The sequence below is a fragment of the Labrus mixtus genome, chromosome 20, assembly GCF_963584025.1.
Source record: "Labrus mixtus chromosome 20, fLabMix1.1, whole genome shotgun sequence".
Taxonomy (NCBI): Eukaryota; Metazoa; Chordata; class Actinopteri; order Labriformes; family Labridae; genus Labrus; species Labrus mixtus.
Genome location: NC_083631.1, coordinates 10,187,522 through 10,198,376, shown reverse-complemented (window position 1 = coordinate 10,198,376; position 10,855 = coordinate 10,187,522). Strand labels below are relative to the sequence as shown.

At 46.0% G+C, this 10,855-nt stretch overlaps 1 protein-coding gene and 1 long non-coding RNA gene across 2 annotated transcripts; one reads left to right on the top strand and one right to left on the bottom strand.

Moving 5' to 3' along the window:
• Positions 1 to 606: 606 nt before the first annotated feature.
• Positions 607 to 8,756, top strand: snrnp70 (small nuclear ribonucleoprotein 70 (U1)). The gene is made up of 10 exons (XM_061065697.1): positions 607 to 827; positions 1,177 to 1,330; positions 1,426 to 1,488; positions 2,388 to 2,442; positions 2,521 to 2,585; positions 2,669 to 2,731; positions 3,221 to 3,302; positions 6,990 to 7,091; positions 7,348 to 7,447; positions 7,522 to 8,756. Exons 2-10 carry the CDS (start codon positions 1,184 to 1,186, stop codon positions 8,333 to 8,335), a joined length of 1,491 nt encoding a protein of 496 aa, XP_060921680.1. The 5' UTR covers positions 607 to 827; positions 1,177 to 1,183; the 3' UTR covers positions 8,336 to 8,756.
• A 1,764-nt stretch (positions 8,757 to 10,520) lies between these two features.
• LOC132954699 (uncharacterized) lies at positions 10,521 to 10,744 on the bottom strand. Its single transcript, XR_009665837.1, has 2 exons — positions 10,681 to 10,744; positions 10,521 to 10,636 (listed from the first exon to the last, which is right to left on the bottom strand). It is a non-coding gene; the product is annotated as an uncharacterized LOC132954699 (long non-coding RNA).
• Between the last annotated feature and the right edge of the window lie 111 nt (positions 10,745 to 10,855).

The following is a 10,855-nucleotide window of genomic DNA, read 5'->3' as shown; positions in this document are numbered from 1 at the left end:
AGGTCACTTTATCATTTCACTCTCTACACATCTCACTGATTGGTCCTTTACGGTAGCAAATGGGGTCCCCTGAATTTCTAATTATTGATCAAAATAAAATATGTTGGAACATTCTGCCTAAATTAAGCTACGAGACAATGTTTAGCATGGGCTACTGAGGGCTGTAGCTCATGCTAAAAACTGACATGCAGTACCTTGGCATCCAGCATTAATTTCCTGGCCTTGTCGCGCTCACCTGGCTGCACACTGAGAAATAAAATCCTCCCTTTGTGGACAGATCTCATTCTGGCTTTTCTGCCCTGGCCACAATAATATACCTGAAACAGAATAAATGTGGCTATTATTCATGTTTACTTGAAACAAAATAGAAAAAAACAACACATGATTGACATTTAAATCGTTTTAGCAAAAATCTGTTTGTGTTGTGGATGTCTGTGGTCCCCAGAGTTTTGTGAAGTCAAAGTGTGAACCAATGCTGTTGTTCAAAAACAACAAAGCAGGAAGGAGTTATAGTGAACCGGACGCCAGCTTTTATTTTGTTAATTAGAAGCTCACGCAGCTCCAGGGGGCGTGGCTTCAGAACAGTTGTTTTCGTCAGTAGTCTTCGGTTTACGGCAGCCCGCCATTTTATTCCGTGCTGACGGTAACATTAAGCTAGCAGCTTGCACACAGTCAGGTATTATTGTGAGCACGCGCTGGGCCGGTGTTTCACCTGGAGATTGAAAAGTAAACGTCAAAGAGAAGTGTTCCCGGAGACCTGCAGACACAGCTCGGTCCTTCCCCCGGTCCATGGTCTAACTCTGTGTCACCGCAGCGGAGGAGAGAAGGTAAGAACCCCGGAGTGTCCACGTTAGCTTTGTGTTAGCATGTTAGCATGTTAGCGGGAAGGCCAATAAAGACGGCTCGACTGAATTCTTTCTAACGTTGATTAAACGATTACTTGAGTTAAATAATAACTCAACCGACAACCGTCATCATTATTCTTGTATGTTTGATTTACAAACGCTTCGTAATTAATTTACTTTTGGTTTGTACGTGAATCCTTGTTAAATCTGCACTTAACATATGAAGCTAACTTGGCGTGCTAGCTTCCGGCCTCAATGTTGGCCTGTAGCGGACTGATAATCTCACCTTCTCGGTCTGTATTAATTTAATACTTTGTTGTTGTATGTATAGGTGAAAGATGACGCAGTTTCTACCCCCGAACTTGTTGGCATTATTTGCCCCTCGGGACCCCATCCCCTTCCTGCCCCAGCTGGAGAAGCTGCCCCACGAGAAGCACCACAACCAGCCGTACAGCGGCATCGCTCCGTTCATCCGGCACTTCGAGGTGGAGCTCTCTTCTGCACTCACGTTCATGTGTCGTGTTTATGTAAAGTTTGCATCACTTCTCATGTGCTGACTCTCCGTCCTCTCTGTGATCAGGACCCCAGAGATGCACCCCCTCCCACCCGAGCAGAGACCCGAGATGAGCGGCTGGAGAGGAAGGTGAGAGACGGTGATAAGGACCTGTGTGTGTGTGCGCGTCAGACATTACTGACTGTGACCACAGCGACAGATAATTATATAAATAACGCTAGATTTTTATTGTTTTTATTTTTTTAGAAAATTACGCATTCCAGCATGATTCTGTATTCCTTGGACAGATGTTCTAGTTCATCTTTAGTTTTTCTTCTCACATTTGATCCACTAACTATTTAAACACTAAAAGCATCAGGGCCTCTTATTGAGAGCTGTCCTTATTTGTCAAAACATGCAGCTACACCAGACTGGAAAAAGGGTCTGGGCTTAAAAATGGGATAGGGCTCTTTTTATAAAAAATTAAGTTGTATGGTATCTGTGATTGGCACAGAATCCACTGAGGACAGACTGATCACTGATCAAGGCTAGACAGGCAAAAAAAAAACTTGTTAATCGGCGCATCTCTACTTAAAGAGAGAGTATGTAAATTTCACCACCAGGGGGCTCTCAATCAACACAATAAGAAAATATGATGTTGAGGCTGGCGAGGAATCATGGAAGTGATTCTCTCTGCTACTCTGACCACCAATGAAAAAGAACTCCAAGTTGACCGTAGTCTAGACGGCAGGGCGAAACCGACCCGAGGAAGAGAATATGTTTACAGACGAGCTAATGTATCAGAGTATAATCTACATGATGTTTTTATCACAGCAGCAGAAACAGCACGGCAGCTTTCAGCAGCAGCTCACACTTCCTTTTGCAGCCGCCTTCGATGAAACATCTGATGTTTCCACGGTAACGATAGACTTGTCTGTAATGACGGCATAACTGCGATGTGTTCTCGCTGATGTTATGGGGTTAAAAAAACCTCTGACATGCCGCATTGTGAGTGAAAACCATTTCTAACTTGTGTTTTTGTTCCGCAGAGACGAGAGAAGATTGAAAGGAGACAAACTGTGGTGGAGACAGAACTGAAGCTCTGTAAGTTCTCACAGTCACAAACACTACAAGCTGTTTGTCTTTGCTGAAACTCATCCTGTCATGTTCTCTTTACACCAGGGGACCCCCATAATGACCCCAACGCTCAAGGGGATGCCTTCAAGACCCTGTTTGTTGCTCGAGTGGTAAGTATGTCAAAGCCACTCATTTTGATGTGACTAAATCATCCGATCTGTTGATGGCTAACAGAAGTGTGTCTCTGCTGCAGAACTACGATACGACAGAGTCCAAGCTTCGCCGTGAGTTTGAGGTCTATGGTCCCATCAAACGGGTACGTAACGCCGCCTTTAATCTCTTTTATCCAGACCAGCAAACATGTTTTAGAAATCATGGTGCAGGTGATGCATCCCTCCCAGACTACACCTTTGAATCAATCAGATTTTTCACCTTGAGTCAGTGAACACAACACACTGCTCTTTAACTTTAAACCTGAGTCAGTGAACACAACACGCTGCTCTTTAACTTTAAACCTGAGTCAGTGAACACAACACGCTGCTCTTTAACTTTAAACCTGAGTCAGTGAACACAACACGCTGCTCTCTAACTTTAAACCCGAGTCAGTGAACACAACACGCTGCTCTCTAACTTTAAACCTGAGTCAGTGAACACAACACGCTGCTCTCTAACTTTAAACCTGAGTCAGTGAACACAACACTATACAAACGTGTAGGTTATTTAACAGGATTGAACATTGAAACAGACACGATCGTCTGAAACAGTCGGTGAGGAACATTATTGTAAGAGTGTCTCTTGATTTCAGATTTACATCGTGTACAACAAGAGGACGGGGAAACCTCGAGGCTACGCCTTCATCGAGTACGAGCACGAGCGGGACATGCACTGTGAGTACATCGGATATCATTCTCCAACTTTCCTATATGTGATGTTCATAAAGACATTTAGACCCCCTCCTTAATTCTTCATAAATATGGATGTCAGTCTACTTAAAAGGGGGGAGGGTCTTCCTCTAACACCTGGGAAGGTGAAGCTTTAATGTTTGTTTTACAGTCTGGTGGTTGTGTGATGTGTCGTCAGTTGACTAATAGTCTGGATGAGGAGGGCGACTGCTTCATTCAGTGGGGCATGATGGGAAAATGGGAGGAGCCAGAGGTAGCCGTGTGTCTCTGATGCTGAACATGTTTGCCTGTCAAAGGGCACATTGTGTTTTAACTGTTAGGCGTGTAGCTCTGTGAGGGAGCAGCTCTCCTGGTGGACTCTGATGGTAAGCACAAGGTCATCACTCAGCGACCAATCACATGTCCAGGACTGTTGTATGATTAGCTTCTGTCTGTCAGTTTTTATTGGTGGTCTTCAACCCTGGTCATGCTGAGATTAGCATAGCGTCACCACAGAAAAAAAGCTCTGAATGTCGCAGTCTAACACACGGACGCCATATGAGTACGATCAGCTGTTCAGACCAGTTGCTGAATCATCATGTAGTGTCAGAGTGGGAGGACTGAGGGGGGACGTGGGGGTAAACACTATATTAACTGTGTGTTGTTCTCATTGCCACTGCAGCCGCCAATCTGTGATGGCTATTGGCCAGAGCTGGCTGGCAGATGATGATGGTTATGATACATCTACACCCTACTACCACAGCTCAGTATATGGTTGGTATAATGGGTTTGTATGATGGGTAAGATTTCTTTCCACCCTCCATCTCCTACATAGGGCACAGAGCTGCGTTCAATGGATGAAGCATCTTTAAATGAAGCTCTGTAGAGCTCTTACTAAAACTGACGTTAGGCTTTGACCATTGAACGCACCCTGACAGTATGAAATATCACCCCATGATTCTGCCCTTCATGTTAAAGCCTTCTCTGTTTACTGAGGGCGGGGTTAATAGGGCACGCCCTAAAAGTAATCGGGAGAATTAACGTTAAAACGAGTTCAAGTACAGAGTTAAACTTTCTCTAAGTGGAGAGGGGAATCGAGCCAAGTCTAGGATCTCTTAGCGGTACATTTTCGTCATGGGAGGGACGAAGTAATGATCCATCGTAACGCACGAGCAAAGGTGGAGTCGTGGTGGCGCTGGTGGTTAGTGCTGTGGTCCTCCAAGCGGGCGGCCCAGGTTCGAATCCGACCTGTGGCTCCTTTCCAGCATGTCATTTCTCTCTCTCTCTCTCTCTCTCTCTCTCTCTCTGATTTCCAGTTCTATCTGTCCTATCTCTACATTAAAGACACAAAATGCCAAAAAATAAATCTTACAAAAGTCGGTGGAGTCTGTGAGGCCAAACATGGAAATACACTTTCCTTGATTTCTGAACGGAGGCGTGATGTGGAGATGAAGCGCCGTTTCTTGTGTATGTGAAGCTCACGCTGTGCGTTCACACGCCTCTGATTCTGTAACTCGATGTGAAACCACACACAGTCTGTTAGTGCAGCGGCGTGACAACGGTGCGACATCGTGAAGGCGCTGTTGCAGGATCTCATGAGTGGACTGCGGCACGCCATTAATGTTGACCGCATCAGACGACCTTTTTCTGCTAGCTTTGTGCTAGCAGGCTCGTTAGCTTTAGCTCGTAGAACTGAGCTGATGCAGCATGCTCACGGGCAGAGGAACTCGCGTACCTAAACTTTGTAAAGCGTTTCGTTCAGCGATGGCTGTCAGGATGTTAAGCTAACGTGAATATGTTATCAAATCTCCTAGCTTTAATATTTATGTCGTAACGTGAGAGAATACCTGACGATGAAGCGTGAGTCGGCTTTGACAGAAAAGGTGGATGAGGGTGTTGTTGGTAATCGACGGGATATTCATACATGATTTATTCCTACATAACCACAGATAGAGACGTGTTAATGTACAGACACAGACCATCACACACAGATTCTTTATCTCCAGCTGCTCACAGTTGTGATGATCAAAGCTCCTGTTAGAGAAGGAAACCCTGATGTTTCTGTAGTTTGTGATTCCCTCTTCAGTCGGTAAGTTCTGGTGGGGGTTTGGTAAGGCCCTGTCAGTGATTGGACGATGTCGTCCTCAGAGAGAACAGGAAGTGGAGGGGTTGCGGTAAGGCCCCTGATAGAGGTGTGCTGACACCTTGTGTATGCTGATGCTGAGGGACTTTGGTAAGGTTGGATAGAGACTTCCTGTGAGTAGAGATTCAGCTGTTCAGACTATCGGGGGGAGTTTGGTAAGCCCCTCAGACTGTAGGAGGATCTGGTAAAATCCTCAGACTTACACGAGGCTGTGGTAAGACCCTCAGACTGGGTTTGGGTAAGGCCCTCATCGTGGACTGAAAGCTTTTACGTTCATCATCACTTCAGACCTGTGAGCCGGCTGGATCTCAGAGTCCTCCATCATGGATCAGAGCTTTGTGGTTTACCTGGATGAGGTGTGAGACGGTCTGAATGTACACAAGAAGCATCTACAGAAGTATTCAAACTGCAGAACTAAAGAACTGTCCCTTTAGCTCCTTTGGAATAACGAGCACACTTTGATTCCTTTAGACTTGAGGGTCGGGGCTCATCGCTCAATGACTGACACCCCCCCCTCCCCCCATCCCTAATGTCCCAAACAGCTAAGAGACAACATGCAGATTCAAACACTGCCACCTACAAGTAAGAGGCATAGCTCGTGGTATGAGTCTTTATGTTGCAGTGTTTCCCCTACGATTATATTAGGGGGGCGGCCTGCCCCCCTTGAAGGTCAAGTTATTTAAAAAAAAAAAAACAACATATATATGTATATTCTTCTTTCTTTCTTTTTTTTAAGATTTATTTTTGGGCTTTTTGGGCCTTTATTGTAGAGATAGGTTAGAGTCAGAAATCAGGGAAAGAAGTAATTTAAGGATACCTTTCTGATAGAAAAGGACAGCTGTCATTAAAAGTAACCCATGAACACCAAGATTCCTTTAAGTGTTTGTGTGTGTGTCCCCCCCCCCCCCCCCCCCCCAAAAAAAAGCTGTAAACCTAGGGAAACACTGTTGTTTTCAGATTTACTTCTCTGCTTGTTATCCGTGTTAGTAAAGTAAACAAAAGAATCCTCCTGATGTTAGATGCATCATTTATTAATCCTCAGTGGATTCAGGTTTACAATCTCACATCACTGCATCATGAAACCTGCAGCAGAAACCTGACAGCCACTCCCCCCCCCCCCGTACTGTTAATCATTGTTCTGACTCATTAGCACATCATCGGTGTGTCAGCTGCCCCCCCCCCCCCCCCCCCCCCCCCCCCCGCAGCGTCAGGTAACCTTCAGACGTGTCAAACCAGCTGTGAAAGAGTTAACGTCATCAGGAGTGATCGCTCGCTCTGAACTACAGATGTAACATGTATTAAAGTGTTAAAAGGACAGGATGAGATTATTGATGTTGTGTAACGTAGCCTGTAAATGATAAACGTGTATCAATCACTCATCGGGTGGAAGAAGTCTGCTCCCATTATCCTTCGGCTTTTACCCAGAGAGCAGCCATCTCGGCCTCGCCTGCTCCTGGTCAGTATCATGAAGTTTGTTTCCTTTGACCACATTGATGCTCTCATTCTCCGTCTCAGCTTTCTGTTTCTCCTCTCCCCTTCCTCTCCTCCAGCCGCCTACAAACACGCCGACGGGAAGAAGATCGACGGCAGGAGGGTGCTGGTGGACGTGGAGCGAGGACGCACCGTGAAGGGATGGCATCCCCGCAGGCTAGGTCAGCTGATGCTTTTATTAATCCCAGAGGGAAATTTGATTGTTACAGTTGTTCCAAAATATACAATATAGCAGTAGAAATATAATAATAAAAGTATGAATCAAATAGAATAGGAATGTAAGATATCAATAATTCACATCTGTACGCTGAACAGACGTTTCATAGCACATGATTGAACACAGTGAGAACAGAATCAGACGTCAGGAACATGAACAGCTTCAGAGGATTCAGATTCTCCTGCTGTGTTTGTTGTCAGGCGGCGGTTTGGGAGGCACCAGGAGAGGCGGAGCTGATGTCAACATCAAACACTCCGGCCGAGACGATGCCTCACGTTACGACGATCGACCTATTGGAGGGTGAGTTCTCTGACAGGAACACCTGACCTCCATTATTAAAAAGTACTGCTGTGTTTAACTGTGACCTCCTGCAGTGATCGAGAACGAGGAGAACGACCAGAGCGACCAGAGCGAGGAGAGCGGAGGGAGCGCAGCAGGGAGCGTGACCGGGACAAGGACAGAGAGCGCCGGAGGTCCCGGTCCAGAGAACGCCGCCGGCGCACTCGCTCCAGGGAGAGGGAGAGAGTGGCTCCAGGAGCAGAGGAAGCTGGGGGTGGTGGTGGTGGTGGGGGGGGTGGTGGCGGCGGCGGCAGTGGTGGGGGTGGTGGCGGCGGTGGCAGCAGGCGCAGAGAGCGAGAGAGGGAGCGGGGGGGAGCTGCAGGAGGAGACAGCAGGAGCAGGGAGAGGAGTAGAGAACGGAAGAGGAGGAGCAGGAGCAGAGATCGTAAGAGAGACAGAGAGAGAGGGAAGGGAGTGGACGGGGAGGAGGTGGGGGGAGGAGAGGGGCCTCCTGAGGGGGGGGAGAGGATGCTGGAGGAGAATGAAGGGGAGGTGGGCGAGGGAACAGAGGAGCGCAGGGACCGGGACAGGGAGCGGGACCGCCGACGCAGCCACAGGGACAGAGAGCGCCGCAGGGGAGACCGGGACAGAGACCGGGAGCACAAGAGAGAGAGGGGGGGGGAGAGAGAGAAGGGCGAGCGTAGGGAGGAGCGACACGGCGCCCTGCGAGACGACATGGGCCCTCAGGATGACGGTGGCACGGAGGATGAGGGCGGGGCACCTCCCAACATGGAGGAGTACAGTGAGGACGGTATGATGATGGGGGAGCAGGAGGAGGCGCCATCGGCTGACGGATACGGCTCCGGGGAGAACGGATACAAGGTGGAGGCGGCGGGAGATGAGTACTGAGTTCCCCCCTCACAAATAAGTTCATTCATACTGATACATTCATACTGATACTGAGACCCCCCCCTCACTGATAGGATCATTCACACTGATAAAGACCCCCCCTCACAGGAAGGTGTATTGATACTGAGCCCCCCTCCCCCACAGATAGGTTCATTCATACTGTTGATTAAGGGGGGGGGGTATTTTTAAAGTTCACTGCTCCCAGCTGATTGGATCGTGTCCACTCGGCGTTCTCAGATCGGTGATGATGTCGTCTTATTTTCCTCTCGGCTCGTGATGAAATGTAAACACGCGCTCGTTCGGTCTTTGATTTTGAGACGTGTTTCTGCTCTCTGTTTGTGAAATAGAAGGAACGTGTTATGATCGTGACCATGAGGCTGTTCTGTTTATTCATTCTGGAATAAATTCTTTTTTTTAATTATTCATTTTGTTTCTGTGTTTTTATTACGCACCATTCACACGCTGCAGTCCACCACCAGGGGGTGCTCATTCTAAATAATAATAAAAGATGACAGGAGGGATTCTCTCAGATGTTTGTTGTCTGTAAAAAGAAAAGGATGCTGTGAGGAGGCCGCGTCAGACCGATACAGGAGGAACAGTGCAGACTCTGTCTCAGCTCTGAACCCTCACAGGACTTTTTGGGGGAAAGATGCTTATCCAGTCTAAATGTTTTGTGGACTTAGAGAAGGCTTATGACCATGTCCTGTGGGGGGTACAGCGGGAGTAAGGGTCCTGCAGCCGTTGCTTTGAACCATCGGGTCCCTGTAAGTGTGAGCTGTGTCACATCCTTGCCACAGTCAGACTCGTTCCTGCTGCACGTCGGCCTCCTCCAGGGTCGTTGTCCCTCATGACAGATCTTGTTAGGGATGTTCATGGACAGGATCTTGAGGAGCAGCTGGGGTGGGGGGGAAGGGAGGGTTTTTAGTAGACCCAGTGCTCGCTGGAGGGATTAGGTGTCCCTCTGGCCTGGGAACGCTTCGAGATCCCCCAGGAGGAGGAGCTGGGGAGAGGGAGGTCTGGGTTGATAGCTTGCATGTGTAAGTACGGAAGCCCTGAGAGGACAAACATCACATTAAAATGTTAGTCTGTTAACTCTTTTATTCTGTAATATTCAAATGTTATGTGTTTTTTTGTCCATATTGTTTAAGCTATTGATTGAAGGGCCAAACTGTCAATCAGCTGTCAGTGGGTGGGGATTACTCTCCAAAATAAATATATGCAGAATAAAGTGAATCACATAGTTTGTCTTTATATTTCATGTTCATTTACTTTTCTTTGTTAATCATGAATAAAGAATATTTAATCAAGTGTTCTTGTGTTTAAATGTTAATTTATCTGATGACTTCTGCACTCAGGAGCGTGTGCCAATCATATGCATCCGAATGTTATGTCCCGCCTTCTATTTTGGGATTGGTTCTAACCCGTATCACGCCAAGAGGCAGTTAGATCGTCTTGAAGTTCTCTTTCATGACGACTCTTTAAACACCGTATTGGTCCGAATATAGGACGGCCTTTTTCCCCATCGAAATAGGTCCGAAAAAGTCAGGTCGTCTTATATTCGGGGTCTAGTATTCAGAGCGCAGCTCTAATTGTTCGCCTGTCCCTTTAAATGTCAATACACATGACGTGCTCTTGGAGGAGCAGGGGAGCGATGACAGTGAGAGCGAACACAGCGGGGCGGAGGACGTGTGTGAGGAATAGGAGACATCGGAGGAGAAGTTTGGCAAGCTTTATTTTAGTTAAAGATGTGGCCTGTATTTTCTCTGTTATTTAAAAATGTTGATAATATTGCTTGATTTTAATTTTGAATCATACTGTACATATTTTGACCTTGTGAAAAACGTTGTTTTTAAAAGTGCCGTAGCATATAACGATAAATAGGCCTACGTTTATTATTGTTATCATTATTAACAGGTGTTTAATTCAATGTGTTTTTAATGTTGGGGGGCGATAAGAGCGAACACAGCGGGGCAGAGTGTGTGTGTGAGGAATAGAGAGGAGACATCGGAGGAGAAGTTTGGCGAGTTTTAGTTTAGCAGTAGTTTAGTTAAAAGTGTTGCCTGTATTTCCTCTATTATTTAAAAATGTTAAAAACATGTTGATAATATTGCTTGATTGTTAATCGATTTTAATTTTGAATTATACTGTACATAGGTCGCCCTTGTGAAACACTTTGTTTTGAAAAGTGCCGTAGGCCTATACCGATAAATACGGTATGTTAATTATTATTATAATTATTAATACAACAGGTGTTTAATTCAATGTGTTTTTAATATTTTTATTTTCAAATAAAATGAAGTTCTTTAAAAAACGTTCTTTATAAAAACAAGATCTGGTCTGCAAACCTTTTTTTCTAAATGTGAGTGTTGAAAAACGGGGGTCGTCTTATAATCAGGGTCATCTTATATTCGGACCAATATGGTATCGCCATTTTTCATTTTCTAATTATTATTTATTTATTATGTCTGTGGAGACTGAATTCAGTGAAAAAATAAAAAAGTATTTTTTTCTCAAGTAGCG

Excerpts from the sequence above, each read along its gene's own strand:
- snrnp70 (XM_061065697.1), top strand. The coding sequence starts at position 1,184 with ATGACGCAGTTTCTACCCCCGAACTTGTTGGCATTATTTGCCCCTCGG. Across the intron at positions 2,443-2,520 it reads GGAGACAGAACTGAAGCTCT|GGGACCCCCATAATGACCCC; the intron begins GTAAGTTCTCAC and ends TCTTTACACCAG. Across the intron at positions 2,586-2,668 it reads CCCTGTTTGTTGCTCGAGTG|AACTACGATACGACAGAGTC; the intron begins GTAAGTATGTCA and ends TCTCTGCTGCAG.